This window comes from Vipera ursinii (genome assembly GCF_947247035.1).
Source record: "Vipera ursinii genome assembly, chromosome: 2".
Classification (NCBI taxonomy): Eukaryota; Metazoa; Chordata; class Lepidosauria; order Squamata; family Viperidae; genus Vipera; species Vipera ursinii.
The window spans coordinates 194019382-194040692 of record NC_139513.1 but is presented as its reverse complement, the minus strand read 5'-3'; the positions used below and the strand labels follow the sequence as shown (position 1 = coordinate 194040692).

The window sequence follows — 21311 nt, the reverse complement described above, 5'->3', positions numbered from 1 at the left end:
AAGAGCAAATTTACTCTACGCAAATTTACTCTATTCACTACAAAAGAAATAGAGTAGAGTTCCTCTGGTAGAAAGTGCAACAGTTCAGCCAGAATGCTAGTTTTATGTCCAATAAATAAACAAATGAGGACCCTAACACTCTTTGAACGCTTTTGTTCTTCAGAATCTACGACCTGCAGATTTATAAATCTATACATCATGGCCGTAAGTTCTTATTTCTCTTGAAAGGTTTGTCTTTTCTTATGATTAACTCTTTGAAAACAGTAGATATGTAGTTAAACTAGTACTGAAATTTTTAAGTAGTAGATCAACAAATGCTTTAGTGCAGACATGTCAAACACAAGGCCCCGGGGGCCAGATCCGGCCCGCGAAGTGGTTTCATGCGGCCCACGAAGCCATCCTGGAAACAGTGAGGGAACGGCCCCCACTGCCTTGGCCCTGGCCCAGAGACCCTCCTCCTGCCAGAGACCCTCAGATCTGTCCCACTCCTGCCCAGGCCCCCATAGGCAGCCTTGATGTGAACTATGTAGAGCTGGCCACGCCCACCCAGTAGGCCATACACTCTAGCCACGCCCACCCAGTAGGCCACACCCACCCTGGCCATACCCACCCGGCCCCCTGAGGGCAACCGCAGTACTGATGCGGCCCTCAATGAAATTGAGTTTGACACTCCTGCTTTAGTGGATGAATGCTAACATTTTATAAATGCACATTAGGAAGTGGAATTGTTCACAGGTAAACTTATTTAACAGTGTAAACTTAGCAAAACAGAAAAGCAGGAACACATTTTTTTCTAAGTCTATTCTGTGTTACTATATAACAAAATGGAAAAATAAAATATTAACAAAAATTAGGAGACTGCACAAAAAAGTTTTTTTTTGTACATGGAACAGAACAGTCCCAATCTAAACATTTTATTAGAATATTCTAAGTTGGGTGCATTTACTGAAATAAAACTTGCAAAAGGTCAAAGATATAATCAAAACAAAACTCAAGCCAAAGAAAAGAATGGAATCTCAGTATGAATCCTCGGCTTTCTTATTTCTCATTCAGTGCCATAAATGTAGGTTTCCAACAATCTATGCTTGTTGGTACTAGCCAATGAACTTGCACAAAAATAAGCTAAAGAGATTATTTTTAAAACATTTTCGAGTAAAAAAAAATCAGAACTTAATTCCCTTCTTAGGATGGCTATTCAGTCTTCATTTAATTAAATGCCTTCTTGAAATGCCCGGTTAACACAGCAATGGATTCTAATACAAAAACAAAAAAACAAGCTTTCTCTGTAAAAATTATGAAGACCAAACACAATTTTGAAAAATTCGTATTGTTTTCGTTTGACCTTTATTATGCTCATAGTTTCCATAATAAGAAAAAAAAATATAGCAATTTCAGCTGCTTGTCCTGATCACCATCCTCCCTTCCCACCTTTCTTCTTTTTCTGTTGCTGTTTCTTCTTTGTTGCTGCTGCACCAGGAGGCTTTTGGTGCCTGGGTGGTATCATGTTGCTGGTTGATGCCGATGGAATGGCCGTTATAGTGCCGGGCCGTGGGGATGTAGGTGGGCTACTAGCAGTTTTGCTAGCATCCCTGCAAAAAAAAAAAAGTAACAAGGATAATTGTTAGGATTCAGATATAAAGCTCATTTTTAGTTTATAGCCTATGAACAGACCAAAACACGTTACCCACATATTTAAGATAGATAAGCTACGTATGAATTCTAACCTTTGCTTGCAAAGAACTGAAGAGGGCATTGAAAATGGTTTTGGAGGATAGTTGGAAGAACTGCTACCAGGGAAACGATCCGACAAGTGGGACCTGAGTCCTTTCCCAGAAACTAACTTGAAAAACACTTCAGGTAGTCCCCCTCCCCAATTCATAGGTAAAAGGGGAGAGGGAAACACATTCAGAACTGCAATATTCTGTTACTACTGTAATAAAAGAAGTTTTAGACCAATATGCATTCTTTGTCTAGAAAGCTCTGTAAAGCTGACAAACATTTGACTAGTATGTATGGCTATTTTCCAAGGATTAATTTCCATCTACATGAAGTTATCTGTCAACTTACTATCTTTGATCATCTGTACTGAGTTCCAAATCCAACCAAAGAACTTCTAAACAATTATTTTGTTGAATTGTAGAGTATTTACAGCAATATATAGCTTGACTAATAAAGCCCACTGAGCAGTGGGAAAGTAAACAAGATAGTTGTGATGGTTTTACTGCTTGGTATGCCAAATTTCTTACAGATCCTTTGCTTCTGAACCAATTATGCAACAGCTTGTGCCCCATAAATAAATTGAGATGGCTAAAGATGGAGATTACTTCAAGGTATGATGCTACCACAAAACATTTCAAAGCTTTTTACAAAGAAAAATTTCCCATGGGGTTCTCTAATTGTAAAAAATAAAAGTTGCTGTTATCCCCAAATACAGCTACAACCTTCCATTCTTTCCTTTTCTCAATCCATTGCATATACTGTAATTAATTATATGCTAACTAAATGCAACTATATGGGTAACATAAAATTATTTCTGATTCCTGGTTGATGTGCTTATTTATCAAGGCAAAGAATTATCATCTTTTGTCCCTAATATGAAATATCTATCCTTTTATCCTTCTTACAGGTAATCCTCAACTTACGACCACAACTGAACTCAAAATTTCCACTGCTAAGCAAAACAGTTGTTAAGTGAGTTTTGCCACATTTTACCACCTTTCTTGCCACAGTTGTGAATCACTGAAGTTGTTAAATTAGTAACACAGTTCTTAAATGAATCTGGCTTCCAGTCGCCAAGCATAAAAAACCAGACATAAGTCACTTTTTTCCAGTGCTGTTGTAACTTTGAATGGTCACTGAAGGAATGTTTGTAAGCTAAGGACTACCTGTATCAGTTTTTGAGCAGCACTAGACCCAAAAGTGAAGTCCACAAGTTTAGGTAACTAGTTACTCACAATTCGGAGGAAGCCGCCGTCACTGCTCCCTGAGTTCCTTTCCCAATTTGGTCCTTCTTCTTGCCTTTCTTTCTCCCACGATAATAAGAGCGTTCTCGCATTGGAAGCCACCGTTCAGGATCTGGTGTCATTTTAGGATCATAATTCTTTGGCAGTTTTCCTACATAGCATTTGGAATAGAATGATTATTTATATGCTCAGTTTGAAAACAGCTGCATTGCAAAACTCATGTAACCCAAAATTTTATTCCTCTGCAAAACTCATATAACCTAAACGTTTTATGTATGGGACAATGGTTTTTGTACTACTGTCTATATACCTTTTTCAAAAGTCCCTTTTTGTGATAATACAATACCAACACAACTAGCATACTATGCAAAGATGAAATTCTGCCTTGTGAAAATTGGATTTGTTTCGAGCATGGCATTTTTTTAAAAAAAAAAGTTCAGAAGATGTATTTAAAAAAAAAAAAACTACCAAAATCTTGCATCCAGTTGTGACTAAACAATTGCTTTGGGGAAGCAGGACAGCAGGTCTTCTTCGTTTCATCCAACAATTAGACATCAGAAACGTATTACCTTCTAAATCAGGGGTCTTCAAACTTGGCCCTTTTATGACTTGTGCACTTCAACTTCCAGAATTCCTCAACCAGGCACACTGGCTGAGGAATTCTGGGAGTTGAAGTCCGCAAGTCATAAAAGGGCCAAGTTTGAAGACCCCTGTAATAATTTAGCCAGAAAGGCTACAGCTAATGCTGCATTATAAAATCAAATCTGTATTTTTTAATTTTATTTTTAGCTGGGAAGTGCTTACATCCTAATAGCCAAGTCCCCAAATATAGGTTTCACAACAAGCTACTACTGTAGCAATAAGACACTCACCCTTCTTCTTCTTCCTCTTTTTCTTAACATCCCCTTGTCTTTAAAAAAAAAAGGCAAGAAAATGTTTGAAATGAAATGCATAAGATTTGAAGTTAACGGTTGCCAAAGAATGAATTTTAGGACTTTTGATTTAAAATTAAAAAGGGAGAGAGAGAGAAATGTATAACCAGTATGTTTGTTTTGGTTATGGAACTGGTCTTCTCCGTATCCCCTTTGCCTGAGATTATAATTCATTTGATAATCATTTTAGAAAGCTTATTTTACCCTTGTTCTTTTTGCTGATTTTCGGTTGTGGGTTTCCCGCCTTTCTTCCGAATGTATGTTGCTCCGTGAGAGTTTTCCAGCGCATCTACATCTACTTTCAAAGACATTGTGTCTGAAGAAGGCAAGTGTTTGCTAAGACTAGGGCAAGGAAAGAGTTTAGGAACAACAATACAGATGAATAAAAGCAAAAGGATGATTTTGAATTGTGAAACAACCAACATGAAGACGAATTAAAAAAATAATTTGGCGTATAGGAAGGTAAATAATAAAAAGCCTCACTGTGGCAAACGTGTCTACTTGATGGAATGGCCAAAGAGTGCCTACGGGAGAAGGGCGGTATATAAGTCCAAATAATAAAATAAATAAAATAAATATAGACTCATCTCCTCAGCCCTGTAGAAAGGATACATTTTGGCTTTTTCAGCATCAATCAGTGAGTAGGCAGAGATAAGCTGAGCCAAGGTATGAACATCATCTGGATTTTGTCTACGAAAGTAAAGAACTGAATTAATCAAATATCTTTTCCACTAACACCAGAGAGAGGATTTCTGGATATCAGCAACCATAAAGTATCCCACGGCTAAAACTCATGGGAATTACAAGCAATGTTTCAAGAACTACGTAGCCTCCTTATCTTTTGCTTCAAGCATAGCTGCAGCCCAGTGCTGCTCTAATCACCTACCTCCATATCAGGAAAATCCAGCTGGATTAAGAAGATAATTTATATATAGTTTTATTAACCCAACCCTCATTTTAAGAATCAGCATGGCTACAAACTTCAGATTTTGCTGGATGAAATAAGTTTATCCAAGCTACAGCCAGAAACCACCTTGAGAGAAGTCAATATGGTACAGTGGTATCTTGGTACTCAACTGCTTTGAAACTCATCAAATGTGGTAGTCAATGCATTCTGACATGAAAATTTTGTCCCGGTACTCATCGTCTGTTTTGGTATTCAACGCACAAGGTAGAACTTGTCACTGTCGACTGCCTCATGACTCACTTACATTACTTCTTATGGGAAAAATCTGTTTGGTACTCATCATTTTTTGTACTTATCATGCCACCCAGAACCAATTACCGATGATTACCAAAGCACCACTGTATTTGAATTAACTGAGGTTGAATACCGATTCATTTAAAATCAAGGTCAGCCACCAACTACTGCAGAAAACACTGCCTCTGTTCTAACAAATCTGCCAAAATATTTCAACAGGGACCAGCTGTACATCATTATTGCAAAGATCAGATATAGTAATTTCCCTCAACAGCAGCAGATCGGTTAATGTAACAAAAGCATGACCACTGTATACAAAAATAGTAAGAAGGAATATCTAAAATGCATCCAAAAATCTATTTCTATTAGAGAGCACTTAGTGCAGTGGCAGTACCCAGTTAGATTTATACATCAAATACATGCAAACTAGAAAGAATCACAAGGCAGCTAATACGTTCTCCAATAGGAAGATTAAAAGTTTTCCCATTCCTACAGGTTTATTCTGAGGACAATAAATATATATATATAATGAATAGTGTAGGGAATAATGTTTCAATTTAAAATTCAATAGACTATCCATTGAACCCCCTTCATGGATTACTGCGTTGTCGTGGCGAAGGGGCTTGCATAATTCAATGAAGCTATGAGCTATGCCGTGCAGGGCCACCCAAGACGGACAGGTCATAGCAGAGAGTTCTGACAAAATGTGATCCACTGGAGAAGGAAATGGCAACCCACTCCAGTATCTTTGCCATGAAAACCCCATGGACAGTACAAAAAGGACCTCCTGGAGGAATGTTGTCCATGGGGGTCGCGATGGGTTGGACATGACTTTGCAACTAACAACAACAAATCCATTGAACTACCAAGATAAAGATATGAGGCAAGGAGCCATGGAATTTTGTGTTTAACTGAAAAGACAGTGCAAAACTTTCTCTAACAAAAGAATGAAATTGTTTTTGGGGAAGAGAGAAAGGGGAATTTGGATCATGAAACATCAAAGGCAATGAAGCTTTATCTGAATGTTGGGTAAGAGGTTTATATATTTGTTACTTATAAAACTGCTTTTTATATCAACAAGTACATAGGCTAAACCCACTTTTGTAGGGTGTTTTAATTTCAGTATTTACCGAAGGACCCTTGAGATTTGTTTCCTGAATGATCTCTGCAAAATACTTCTGGCCAGGCTGCAATGCGAGGAGAATCATTATTTTTGTCCACCTGCCTCAAAGTTATGCACTGTGAGACCATGCCTAATTTTGATCAGTGCTCCAATTACTACCGTATTTGGATTTAACGTACTGTATGTTAGTTTTAATATATTTGCTCGAGAGCATACTTGTGAATGTCTTTCTCACTTCCCGTAAGCTTCTTTTTTACTGGTTCTCAGAAAGACTTACTTCCACAGTTCCTCGAGATCACTGATGGCTTCCTTCTTTCGGCCATGCTTCAGCTTGAAGTTAGCAGCTTCTCTTATTAGTGACAAAAGTACTGGAGACTTGGGCTGAAAAAATAAATACAGCATTCCTTTAATTTGAAAGCAACTAACATGCCGGTGTGAGATGATGCCCGCTCTGGGCTTTCAGAAGGTGAGGGGCCTCCAAAGTCAATCATGTATCAATCCGAGTAGCAAATCTATCATCCCGATTTCAATCACCTTTGGTTATTTTTATATTTAACTTTCGTAAGTTGGCAAGGACCTACAAAGGCTGTGTATAATTTTTGTTATGCATAAACATTTATTGCAGCGCGGTATCCTACAGAACGCTGAGAAAATTTATGCCTTTGAAACTCATTTTTTAATACTGAAGTTCAAGAGATAATTTGGAAGCAGCCATGTATTTTCTGCTAATGGCTAAGACAGATGATAGCCAATGAAGGAATTATATAGTTTATGTCAAGTTTACTGGATAGAATTTTTTTAAAAATAGTACAATGGTCCCAATTATCAATGATCCTTTCCCTGAATACACATTTCTGTTCCTCACCAGTTCTGTCACAAATCAACAAAGCTACAGCTATATAAAAAAAATCACGTATTGTTGTAGAATTATTCCAACACCTAACAAGAGTAATCCATTGAGATGGGGTTATAACCTGCATAATTCCAGGCCATAGAATTTCTCAGATCTCTGTTAACTGGAGGATATTTTATTATTAGTTATAACTGGAGGCATACTTTATCTATCTACGCAAAAGAAAGAACTACTGCTTATTTCTATCTGCACGTCTTCAATAGTAGGTTATTCTGCTGTTTCTCTGAATTTTCTAAATCACACATTATATTCAACCTGCCCCAAAGCTTGATGGAATAACCATGGCATTGCAGGTTTTTGGTTTTTTTTTAAAGTTAGGAGGGAAGAGACCATTCAAATACGATTATGGTGAAGGGTTTTTATTGTTTTTATTATTGTTTTATTTACTGGTTTTTAATGGTAATTGTAAGCCACCCAGAGCTGCTTAAGAAATCACAGAAATCTTTTAAATAAACACCTGGGGGTTTGCTATTCTAGAGTAACAGTTGCATTTAATTCAAAAACAAGTTTTTCACTCCTATAACTGTACATTACAACCTTATCTTCTATAACTTACCTGGAACTCTTGATACCATTCAATAGCTTGTGCCAAGACTTCTATGGCACTGTCAATATCTTCTTCATGGCTATACATTGTCACCAATGCTGATACCTATAGCCACTCAGTAATGAATGGGCGATAGCAGAAAGACAACATTTACTTAAGTAATAAATGCTGAAACAAAGACTATCATTGTGTTTTAATTGTAACTTTCTTACTGGGTAAATTGTGTGTAAAAATGAATGGAATCAAGAGTAATGGAATCACTACTTAAGAAATAAAAGTATCCTTCAGAACAAAAATAAAATCAAACAAATAAACGGTATACATTTTATAAACAAAAAAGTAATTTTCTTGCCAATAATATACCAAGAAAGGAGTAGCCCCACTCTTTTGGCCTTCCAGAGGCTCATAAAACCCAACTGATCCAGAAGGCCTTTGGGAGTAGACTGCTATAAAGTACCCAATGCAAGGATTATTGTAATTATAATTTTTACTGAAATTGTATATTTCTATTCCTTATTATTAATATTACTGCATTGGCTGCAACTCTTGCTTTTATGCACAACTGAAGAATCATCCTGACAGTTTATAAATTCATAAATGAATATTACACATTGGCCATGATTATCAATGTCATTGCTTTTACAAATCAGGTCAGTTGTGCTAGAATGACTTCAAAAGAAAATTCTGAATTTCCTGTTTTATTATGGAATTTATAACTAAGCTCATATATGTTTATATTATATCTATAACTCACCATGCCAGGTTTATGCCTTAGCTCATCTATACTCCTTAGGATGATGCATGCTTTTGTGACACTGCCTTTGATAGAGAACAAATGATATAATTATGAATATTCTTATCCAATCCTTTATTAGACATTAATTCTACTATCTAAGCAAGAAGAAAGAGGGCTACACCAAACAAATCTTCAGTTAGAGCTGCAGGTGTATCACAATATTTAATTATTTGTTATTAAATCTGTATGTTGCATATTTTGCCAGAAGTAACACTAGGCAGCTTGCAGATATGCAATATTCCAGAAGCCAGCTTTCTGGGAATATGTTATTATTTAAGCAGATAAAAGTTAATAAAAAAAATTAAGACGGCATGCCTCTGATGAATACAAAAATATCATAAGTATGTAGGAAATGCCTTCTGAAATCTTAGAAGCACAAGAGATGGCATAATACAAATGCTAATTAGTCATAGTTCAGTTTTTATTTATTTATCAAATGTGTATATTGCTCATATCACAGCATTATTTATACAATTCTATATCCCGGTCCTTCAAAAGCAAAACCAACTTCGTACAAAATATTAAAAAATGCACAGCTATAAATGGTATTCAATTTATAATATTTCTTTTAAGCAAAGAATTCATCTGATCCTTAAGCACAAAGGAAGCAATTCCTGGCTTAAGTGTCTCCCCAAAGCAGATGCTAATGCTAGCTTATTCTTACAAGAAAACAGCAATATGTTCCATAGAAGTAATAACTGAGCAAAAACAACATTAAGAGTGTAACGGTGCTACTTATCAGCATATGAAAGTTCTTTAAAAAATTGGCGAATGGGGGCAGAGTACCTTGAGCAACTTTTAATTGTGCCATGGTCAATTTAATCTCAGATGCTTTCTCAAGATGCTGATCCGCAAACTCCTACAGGTCAGAAAGAAGAATTCAAATCAGATTTCATTTGCTTCAAAATCTAGAAAATAGAAACTTTAATATAAGTGACTATCACATAAGGGAATATTTAGTTCTCAATAATAAACTCTTAAATGCGAATACACAAAGAATAGTCTAATTGTAAAAGTTAAGACAGCAGCCTGATTGCTCACTTATGAAGCATTAAACCTATATTGATTCTTTTGAGCCTCTACCAGAAATAAGACTACAAATACAGTTAGTGCTAATAGTAATTAAGAATTATGTTTGCAATGGGCCATGATTATTAGAGAATGAAATGATTTTCAGTGATAGGCAGAAATATCAAAATAAAAAAAATAATCTTTAACAGGAAACCATTGGGGAAAATTGTAGCAGAATGTTGAGTTGTCCCCATGGAGGAAATTTACTGTACTTTTCTTCAAGCAGCCAACTATACCTGTAGGAGCTCTATTGCCTTGGTATGTTGCTTCTCTCGACACAACTGAGCTGCATGGATTAAAACAGGAAGGAGGTGTTCAGGGCTTTGTGACTGTAAACCTGATGCCAGTTTGCGGCACTGATCTGCCTAAGAGGTAAGATTAAAAAATTGGCAAGTTCAGAAAACCAATTCAATAGAAAGAAGGCTAGACCTATAGGTAACAAGTAAACATCTTGAATACTACATCAACAGGATATCCAGTTTGTAGCAACTTTGCCCAACATTTCTCAAAAGAGAATATAATATATGCATAGGAATTATAATAAAGAACTAGTAATTTTATGTAGACTCCGCATTATTAAAGAGCCCTGTGGCACAGTGGTTAGACTGCAGTACTGCAGGCTAACTCTGCCCAAAGTCTGAAGTTTGATTGTGACTGGCACAAGGTTGACTCAGCCTTCCAGCCTTCCGAGGCTGGTAAAATGAGGACCTAGATTGTTGGGGGCAATATGCTGACATTGCCCAGAAAGTGCTGTATAGCACTATGGGGCAGTATAAATGCTATTGCTCTTATAATTTTCCAAAAGAGTATAAAGACAGTTGTTAAGGGAGCTTTGACCCATTTTACCACCTTTTTTTACCACAGTTGTTAAGAAAATTACTGCATTTATTAAGTGAATCATGTGTTTGTTAAGCAAATCTGGCTTTCCCCATTGACTTTGCTTGTTGGAAGCCAGCTGGGAAGGCTACAAATGGTGACCACATGATCCTGGGACAGTGCAACTGTCATAAATAATGGGACTCACAGACCTTTGCAATGCATGGAATTGTACAGTAGATTTTAAAAAGCGCTTTTTTTTTGAGAAAGAAAAGCTACTGAGAACATAATTCTTTATAGACAGGATCCTTGTATCACAAGCTTCCTTCTAACATAAGCTCTCTGCTTTTTAGGAAATTGCTGATCTACTCTTTCTTTAGCATGTTAGATTCTTGTATGCATGGATGTTTACTTTCTTATGTGATGCAGTCACTTCCTATATTTTTAAGCTGTATATTTCAGAGCCCCGTGACATAACAAATGAGTTAACTCCTGGTGTCTGCCTGGACAAACCCTGAGGGTGTTTTGGCAAGATTTCAGAAATGATTTGCCCTTGCCTCCTTCCAAAGATTGAGAGAGACTGACTCACCCTGGCTTTGTATCCAAGGCCGGACTAGAATTCACAGTCTCCCAAGTTCTAACCTGATGCCTTAACCAATCCACTAAACACTATCTTACCTGATTTGTGTACATGGCCAACAAAGCTTTATTGAATTCTATTGCTTGGAGTTGTTTCTTGGATAGTTTATGTTCAACACCTTCTGCATTGGTCAGTTTCACTTTTTTTTTTGAATCAAAGACATTTTGATCCTGTGAAAGGTACAGAATGGAATGCTTCATTAACATAAACGTAGTATTTTTATAAGCCCCTTATGACAATCTTTTCATCTACTGCTTTGCAAGCAGAATGCAGATCTTTACAAAAATGTAGTATCATTCAAATCAGTATCGTATTACAAAGACATCTCAGATATTGTGGCAAAAATTCTATACCTTGTTAATAGTGATGATGTTATTGGCAATGACAGCAAGTAATCCTACATCTGTGGGTCTGTAAAAATAGAATATATCCACTTTTGTAAGTATGTCCATTTCTCAAAAGTGTTAAAAGCACCATCATAATAAACAGAAATACTTACTTTAGTTTGATTATCTGATTGTAAAGTTGCAGTGCTTCCTCGGTATGACCCTGGAGTTGCAAAATGTAAGCCATTTGACCATGAATAATGGCCAATTCTGCCTCAACGTCTTCTTCAGTCACATCCTAAAACAATTAATATGACACATGATTTATGATAACTGAATCCTATTAATTTAAATTACAAACACAATGAATAGGTTTTGCTACAAATCAGTAACTGCAAGTATTTAAAACTTTTAAATGCTTTCAAGAAACCAATAAAACCTGGCAGTTTTTACTATTTATCTATTAAAGACCTTGCTACCAAACCTATAGCTAGATTTTCACTATACATTTTAATAAAAAAGTCATAGAAAGGCATAATAGAAAGAGTGCTGTTTCAGAATATTTCAGAAAGGATTCTTATGAATTGCTTATCTGTTTATTTATTACATTTCAGACTATATTTTGATGAGGTTTATAATTCTAAATTAAAATTCAAAATAGGTACAAAATATGTTAAGACAACTTTAAAACATGTTATAAAATACAAAAAACAAATGATTTCCACCAATTTAATAAACATTAAAACCTTTGGATAGCAAATATCAGCTCCAACCATCTAAACATATTTGGCACAAAAGTATATTGTTCAACTGAATTGAAACTCTTACCGAGTCTTCAGAGAGGGCCTGGCGACACAAATCTATAGGGAAGGTGTAACCAATTAATTTTGGAATATACAAAACCACAAATCAAACATTGAGGCAGTGATAGAATGTTAGCAAGTCAAAAGGTTACGTCTCCCCTCAACACAAGCATTCAGACTGCAAGATTTATAAAAAAACAGAGCTATGCTAAAAGGTTTTAAATGGCTTCATGCCGCTATAAACAAAAAAAAATCCAGAGGATTAGACTCTGGATATGTGAACAAGATATTGCTGTTTCAGCAGTGACTCTAGGGACAAGAATGAAGAACTAATAAAAAAGCAAACTATCTATAAACATCAGAATGCAGTTCATTCATGATGAACCAGGATTATTAGGATTTCCTCAAGCTGGTGCTCACTTTAACATTGGTCTACACCAGCAGCACAGAGGTAGCAGCATCAACCTGAACATTCAAACCAGTAGTCTAGAAAAATGGGTTTATATTAGAAAATTAGCAATTAGTTCACATGGTGTAATAAGTTGGAGGGTTTGTTGTCACTGTGAGTTGGGGGGTGGGAGCACGAAGGGAGGCTCAGCTAATCTCAATGTATACATGGTTGTACTTTGACAATAAAAGGTTCAATCATTCGAAAACATCTGGGAGTACTGGGCTGTGAAAGGTGATATTATTATACTCTGCCTAATTACCAGTTTGCCCTGAATATGAAGTGTGTGTACATAAGTGGCTCTAACAAGTACATTAAAACATTGGTAGAGTTCTGTAATTTCCTGGTTTTGTCGACCCCAGTTATTACCCAGATTCCAATCTATTTTTGAGTCTGGCTATGTATTGCCATCTAATTAGGCAGATGGATTAAGCAATGAACTGAGGACATGAGAATGATCTTTTTAATGTACTTTCTCAGATTTATTTTTCTACAGAAACTGAACATCACTGCTGACAAACACAAAATATTTTTTTTTCAAAAAATGGAAATGATAAATTTACTACTCATTACCTTCAGCTTCCTGTAGTGTTTTCATTGCCTCATTCAACCTGCCTTGCCCAATCAAAGCACAGGCAGCATTGTAACACAGCTCATAGGTAGCTTCCTGAAGGCCCAGATCTTCCTGAACAGAGCAAAAGTAATCAATAAGAAACTTAGTTTGAATAAGTTTAAAAAGCATCTGCTTGTTTATCTAAACCAGACATGTCAAACACAAGGCCCGGGGGCCGGATCCGGCCCGCGAAGTGGTTTCATGCGGCCCCCGAAGCCATCCTGGAAACAGTGAGGGAACGGCCCCCACTGCCTTGGCCCTGGCCCAGAGACCCTCCTTCTGCCAGAGACCCTCAGATCTGTCCCACTCCTGCCCAGGCCCCCATAGGCACCCTTGATGTGAACGATGTAGAGCTGGCCACGCCCACCCAGTAGGCCATACGCACTCTAGCCACGCCCACCCAGTAGGCCATGCCCACCCAGGCCACGCCCACCCGGCCCCCTGAGGGCAACCGCAATGCTGATGCGGCCCTCAATGAAATTGAGTTTGACACCCCTGATCTAAACTATTCCAATATGAACGGGTAGTTTCAAAATGTACCTTTTTGATCATCTGAAGGAAAAGGTGAAATCTACATGTAGCTAGAGGATAGCACTTCTTCCTATCTCATGGAGGGAAAACCTTCTCTTCAGTTGCAAGAACAAACTTAAGCTAACAGTGGTTCTATTGCATCTTCTTGTAACAACCAAAATATAAATGGAAACGACAGATGGACAATGTCTAACAGCTAGCACAATGCACTTAGGTATCTAAGGACCTCAACTTTGGAGTCATATGGATAGTTTATGAAACCACAAGACACAGGATAGGAGCGTCAGGCCCATCTTCCAGTGACAGAAAAGTACTTTTCAGTAAATCCAACACAATTCTTTTCACCAATGATTTGAGCTGATGGAGAGGAACGTACAGCAGTATTTCAAGGGTATACCAGTGTAAGCGTATATATCTACAAAAGAAGCATCCTTGCCTATCCTTACTTTTTATGAAAGTAGGCAACTCCATATTAGAACTGCCTTACAAATGTATATTAATAGGACTCAAGCCTTTAAACCTGCCACAGAAAGCACTGTAAAAAAGTAGCATTGTCTTGCTGACAATGAAGAATGAGATAATATATTCATCCATCCTGTTAACTGCAGAATGAATGGGAAACACGTCTCCTCTGATTTCTTGTTCATAAAAGACAAATAATTCACCAGTGCTTTGTCTCCCTAATATACATTTGACACAGATCTTCAAAACCTAATGCACATTGAGCTACATATGTTCTCTGCGGTGGAACCCAGACAGACCTTGAAAAGTGTAATATGTTATGCATGAAGAAGTTAGGTAATTGACTATGGGCAAGAATCAGGGATATAGGCAATGTTAATATATACTGCTGGTCCATATGATATGCCATACAATAAATAATAAATAAATAAATAAATAAATAAATAAATAAGGATGTGGGCCTGAAACAGCTTGTCATAGGAAAGCACATATACCTCTGCATCTTAATTGGCTCGTAAGACCCATCCTCACCTCAATGTATACTTTTGCTACTGATATCAGATTGAAGGACAATGCCCTAAACTGAAATTGATCGTTATTGGATCCAAACCAGAGAGATCTCTGATAAGGGAGAAGTGACTTGATTGGAATGTGGAACAGGCTTCTGTCATGCCCACCAAACCTAGGAAGTTATCCACAGGAAGGCTTCTACTAATATGTCCATTCTAAACTTCAATATATTTTGAGCCCTGAGGGTCCAGATGGCTCTCCAGTCTCTATCTTTATTCAGCACCATAAAAAGATGCTACCTCTCCAGCACAATATCTTTCCAGCTACAGTGCAATTTCTCAACTTGTGTGCCTGCTTAAAGGATAATGGTGTCATGCTAAAGGACATTTGCCTTAGTTTATTGCTTGGCTATGCACTCGTTACCTCCCATGTAGATTACTGCAACGGTCTCTACATGGGGCTGCCCTTGAAGGCCACCCGGAGGCTTCAGCTGGTGCAGAATGCGGCCGCGCGGGTTGTGATGGGAGCATCCCGATACTCCCATATTACACCCCTCCTGCGTGAGCTGCATTGGTTGCCGGTTGCCCTCCGGGTGAGGTTCAAGGTGCTGGTTCTTACCTATAAAGCCCTACATGGCTTAGGTCCGGGATATTTGCAGGACCGTCTGCTGCCAGGAACGACTTCCCATCGCCCTGTGCGCTCACACAGGGAGGGTCTCCTCAGGGTGCCGTCGGCCAATGTCGGCTGGTGACCCCCAGGGGGAGGGCCTTGTCTGTTGGGGCACCTGCCCTTTGGAATCAGCTCCCCCGAGAACTTCGGATGGCCCCAGATCTCTGGTTGTTTCGTCGCGACCTAAAGACATACCTTTTCCAACTGGCCGACCTGGACTGATGTTGGGGGTTTTAATCATGTTTTTAATTTTTACAGGTTTTAGTGGGGCTTTGTAAAATTTAATTTCTTTTAATATTTGTATTCATTGTTTTTATTGTTGTTTTTATTGTTGTTAGCCACCCTGAGTCCTTCGGGAGATAGGGCGGCATATAAGTCCCATAAATAAATTAAATTAAATTATTGGAGGGGTACCTGGGTTGTTAAAAGCTAGCATTGATTAAATTAAATTAATAACTCCCAAACTCTGCTTGTCTGCTTCCTATCTAAAAGAAGGCAGGGTATGAAATAGGATATGAAAAAGCAATGCAAAGCTTAAAACGTGTGCTCATATCTTGATGCTGTTGAAGGCAGAAAAGGACTGCAACCCTTATTTTCAGAGTGCACACCTAGTAAGCTCTATTTCATCACTGGATTCTGCAAGTATCTCTCCATCTTCTACTGATTCTGAAAGGTAGTGTTATTGTTGGGTCACTGATGATTATAATTAGCTATTGCACAGTTCTCTCGGGTAAGAAGTACAACTTGCTCACTACTACTGTAGGTACTTTGGTCTTGGCTGGGTTTGCTGCTTCCTTTTGGCTATAGAGATCTGAGATCCAAGGGTGCCACAGCTGAGGGAAAAATCCTGCTACCCCCTAGGATAACATAGAGACTTGTTGTTTTCATGCAGCAAAAGAACGTGTTGATGATGTTTTGCTTTCTTAGTTAATTTTGCTGCCAACATAGAGCTGATGAAAAGGCAGAGCCTAATTTTATGGCTCAGGAATAATTCTTAATCCCACCATTCTCATTAGTCATTTTATACCTTAATATTGGGTGAGTAAGGATCCTGTATTATTATATGCTATATATAATTAAATGCTTTATATAATTAATCTATTGCAGAGTGACAGAACTGAGGTGTGAGTGGTTCACATATTCTGTATATTATTACTACAAACTTACTTACTGGCACCACTTTCTCCCAGGTGCTCTGTGCAGCAACTACTGCAGAAAGATTGGTTTTCCGTTCTTCTTCATAGTCATCCTGTGAATTACGGATAAGATCCCGATACACAGCCAAGCAGTCATCATAACGCTCTAATCTGTACAACTGAAAAGGAAAAAACAGTATCTTGGTAACTCGGGTACAAAATAAACACATATAAAATCAAATCACTGGATAAACATGCTGTTGCTGCAGTTCATTTTATTTAGCATCACGTTTTAGCAATTCCAAAAACAACAGAGAAAACTTCTACAAGTTTTGGGACAAAGCTGGTTCCTCAATTTGAGCCAAAATAATTCTAACCGATAGCAGCTATATTTTTATCTGCTCTCAATTCACAATCTGAAATATTTTTTTAAAGCAAACAGAAAAGTAAAATGTCATCCTTTCCTCTATAGTTGAAAAGAATAAATAATAATAATAATAATAATAATAATAATAATAATAATAATAATAATAATAATAATAATAATAATAATAATAATAATTTTATTTATATACCGCCCTTCTCCCGAAGGACTCAGGGCGGTGAACAGGGCAAGAATAAAAAATACAAAGTTACAAAAGTTAAAAAAGAATTAAATATATGCCCACTAAAAACAGTAAGTACAAATATTAAAATAACAATAAAAAACCCCACCCATCCCCCATCAGGCCAGGCCATGTACATGTAAAAGTGTGAAGTTAAAAAAATAATAATTTGGGCATAATGATATTCACAACATTTAAACACTCAGATATAAAAAGCTGCTCGGGGGTGGGTGGGGAAAGTTTTCTGTAAAATTGTGTACACTATTTGACAGTGGATAATAATAAAAATAAAAGCAATAAAACAAATACATGTACAAAAAATAAAAGATGCGGCAGCTGATTAAAACAACTATCCACATGACCAGGAGACAGGTTCCTTCACACGCTTGGGGTCCCAGATTACACTTTAAAATGACAGAAGGAAATGTAATACCAAGTTACTTTATAATCAGTGCTACACATGGGCAGTAGTGGTTGACCTCCAGCTTTTACTTGCATAGTCACTAAATGTACACCAATTCAACAGGCGGCCTTTGCATTTGAAACAAAGGAGTAATTACCACTTGTCCATAGAGCTCCTTTAGTTTGTTTGTCTGCTGGCTGGCTCCCTCAATGGTCTTCAGAGCATTCTCAATCCTGTTCAACCTGTACTCACAATAAGCCTTCTCAAAAGCTATCAAGTCACTGCAACATATAAATGAAATATGGAGGTTATTTCTCACTATTCATTTTCCTCAAAACATTGATATATGTTGTATATACATATTGTGCCATTTAACCTTTTACCTCTGGGTGGGTGGGTGGGTGGCAAAACATTATGGAATTGCTCAAAGTTGCAGCATGTAACAGTAATTGATTAATTATAATTGATGCAATTTACATCTGAACCTAATATAATAAAAATATTCTATGTTGAGCATATTAATGTAATGAAATATGATCACAACATCCTGGAATTATCATTGGATTATGAATTGAATTGAGACCATTTTAATGCACTGTAAATGTTTAAAAGTCAAAAAGAACCAGCTGTTTTCCCCCTGAAGAGTAAATATATGAATTAAAACCTTGCAAAGGATGTTTAGTAGAGATTTAATGAATAGCTAAAACTGTCAGTTCAGAGATTAACCCAGGTGCATATCTTACACAGCTAAGGTTTAGCATTTATCTTCTAAGTTCTAATGGGAAACTGACAATTGTTAAATTATAAAATAAGGGATTTAAAAGCTCACCATTCCTAAGGCTTATATTACTATATCTGGTCTTTAACAAAACTATAGGTTGAGGAAGGGGGATAACCATGGACAAAATAGGAAAAAATACCTAAAATAATGCATGCTATACTAATGGGGGAAACAAACTAAAGTTATAAAGAATAATATTTCTATGCCCACAATTTCATGTTTTTATGAGACTGAAATTCCAGAATATTCAACACACTAACTTGACTCAATATTTTGTTGGACTGATATTACTAGTATTCTAAAAATCATTTCATATGAGATTTACTTCAATGGAACTTGATACAAAGTTTAGGAGGGATAATATACACCATGTCATCATATATAGTTGCAGCTAAGTCACCATATAAGAGAATATAACTCTGTGCATTGATAATTATGTCTGAGCAAACCTGAAAAAGATGACTCCTTCAACAATCTCATCAGTAGATTTATTAAGGCAATCAATTCTTTCTTTCAGGCTCACAAAATTGAGAAAGATTAGGTTGCTTTAATAAGTATCAGAGGTACAGTAATTGTGTGAGTTCTGGAAAACTTCCTTCAAATGTGTTTTGAAATAAGTGCAACTCTACGTTTTCCATAAATGTGGAACATCTATTTTTCATCTTTCCAAAAATTCAGAAAACACAGCAGACAGGTTGTCTAATAATATTTAATAATACTTACCTAGTTAATACTTTGACATGGGTATGAATCACACTCAAGGCTTCCTTAAAGCTTCCGTTTTGTATAAGACATACCACTTTGCAGTGTAAAGCTGTTGCATCATCCTTACTGATTTGTAGTACTAGAAGCAAATTCAATGCATTAAGCTACAGAATGAATATATACTAAAAAACTGTTTGCCTTTGTTACCTGTTCATACCTTTGATTTTGTAAACTTAGCTGGATTTATAAACTGAGCATTCTGAAGAATATATGCTTTTGTACCAGTCAATTTTATTTTTGGAAAGCAAATTATTTGGTGGAAGATTTCTATTTTGGACAAAAATCACTAACAACATAATTACCGGCATTCCTGAACTACTGGCTTTCCACATCTATCTTCTCCAAATAATTTAAAATGGAACTGTGTTTTAAATTCACATAGTATGATAAAGGAGACAAATAATACTCTACTGCTACTAGGGAATGGGATCATCATAAATATTAGTTAACTTTTCTTTTGCCTAATTACAGTTAAGCTGTGCCTGGAAGCATTAAAAAGATATGGCTGTTTAGGGCAATTGTGAAGAAAGGCTACAGTAATTACAAATGAATTTTTCCATAAAAGGCTGTTACTTTCCATTTTCCCTTTTAAAAGCTATATAACAAGGAGCCATTCAGCAAAGGAAAGCAGTGACTAAAAGACATGTAAGGAAACCTGTTGCACAGCTGTTAAAAGCCATCAGAACTCTCTTGAGAATAAGATAGAAAAATGGGTTTATACAAAGCACACGGGATTATTTTGCAGAGCATGTTAGTAGAAATGAAGCACTCTTTTGGAAGCTTGTGTAATCCCATAAACGGCTACGCCTGATTACAGAATGTTTCTGAATAGTAGGAGTCGTTCTGTCGACTACTTTTTACAGAATCGCAGAAAGTAAACACAGATCTTGGGGCAAAATGGCACATTAATCGTCTAAAGGCCAAAGCAAAGTAGCCAGCAACCTATTCTCAGAGGCGAGGTTGTTTTTTTTCCTTTTCTTGAGGAGATCAGCGTGAAAACAGATACAATTCTATCTTTAATACAGAAGCAGAGCAGCCCAGAGTTAAATTTCACCGCAGGCAAGAGCAGCTGTTACTCCTTTGGCGCTGTTCTACCTTTGTTGTTGTTAGTTGCGAAGTCGTGTCCGACCCATCGCGACCCTATGGACAATGTTCCTCCAGGCCTTCCTGTCCTCTACCATCTTCTGGAGTCCATCTAGGCTCACGCCTACTGCTTCAGTGACTCCATCCAGCCACCTCATTCTCTGTCGTCCCCTTCTTCTATTGCCCTCAATCTTTCCCAGCATGAGGCTCTTCTCCAGTGAGCCCTTCCTTCTCATTAGGTGGCCAAAGTATTTGAGTTTCAACTTCAGGATCTGGCCTTCTAAAGAGCAGTCAGGGTTGATCTCCTCTAGGACTGACCGGTTTGAACGCCTTGCAGTCCAAGGGACTCGCAGGAGTCTTCTCCAGCACCATAGCTCAAAGGCTTCAATTCTTTGGCGCTCAGCCTTTCTTATGGTCCAGCTTTCACTGCCATACATTGCAGCTGGGAAGACCATAGCCTTGACTATACGCACTTGTGTTGACAGGGTGATGTCCCTGCTTTTTAGTGTGCTGTCTAGATTTGCCGCTGTTCTACCTACGGCAGGAGAAAGACAGGTAGCAATCTAGCTTACGAAGTCGGAACAACTCCATTGAAGACAAGTGCAATTGTCTACCACGGAGGGTTGCCGGTCCACATTGACCCTCCTCTGCCTCAAAAGAATAGAAAGTAACCGCCGACAGGGCGGCAACACTCACTTTTATTGACGGACTTCAGCGCGCGCCCGAAATCCCCGTTCTGGCCGCAGCGATTTACTTCGCTCCAGAGCGAGGCTACCGAGGCCGCGCCGGAGCCACTTCCGCCCGCCGCGCCAGCCGCCATCTTGACAGGGATAGAGAAGTAACCGAACTTTAGAGGCAGAGGAAACCGCTGAACGTACCCCCTTTGATACCGGAAATAATTCTAGATCCAGGCTCTGTGGTCGAGTACAGCTCTCTATGGTGCGTCGCGATTTCTCTACTGCGCAAGCGTGCTCAGCAGCGGCTTAGGTGGCTTTTAAACTGTTGAGATCGGTTTCGCGTCGAAAATTTTTCTGTGATGTGGTCACTTTTTTTTCCTCCTCCCTTTAAGGGCCACCCTAATCTGGAAACCTCTGAAAGTGTCAGTAGAGCTTATGCTTTGAAAGTTTGGCTCTTGGAAGATCCTTTAAGGCAGGGGTCTTCAAACCTGGCCCTT

The 21311-nt window shown here is 37.7% G+C and overlaps 1 protein-coding gene and 1 long non-coding RNA gene across 2 annotated transcripts; one reads left to right on the top strand and one right to left on the bottom strand.

Moving 5' to 3' along the window:
* Positions 1–162: 162 nt before the first annotated feature.
* Positions 163–16581, top strand: LOC310634462. Its single transcript, XR_014491233.1, has 5 exons — positions 163–204; positions 2249–2330; positions 2627–2691; positions 8555–8623; positions 16472–16581. It is a non-coding gene; the product is annotated as an uncharacterized lncRNA (long non-coding RNA).
* SRP72 (signal recognition particle 72) lies at positions 1326–21107 on the bottom strand. The gene is made up of 19 exons (XM_083352849.1): positions 20834–21107; positions 19013–19133; positions 17666–17789; positions 16536–16679; positions 13153–13264; positions 12157–12188; positions 11502–11626; positions 11356–11413; positions 11041–11172; positions 9783–9911; positions 9262–9334; positions 8434–8498; positions 7689–7784; positions 6497–6600; positions 4508–4585; positions 4100–4237; positions 3836–3873; positions 2955–3114; positions 1326–1589 (listed from the first exon to the last, which is right to left on the bottom strand). Exons 1-19 carry the CDS (start codon positions 20955–20957, stop codon positions 1409–1411), a joined length of 2034 nt encoding a protein of 677 aa, XP_083208975.1. The 5' UTR covers positions 20958–21107; the 3' UTR covers positions 1326–1408.
* Between the last annotated feature and the right edge of the window lie 204 nt (positions 21108–21311).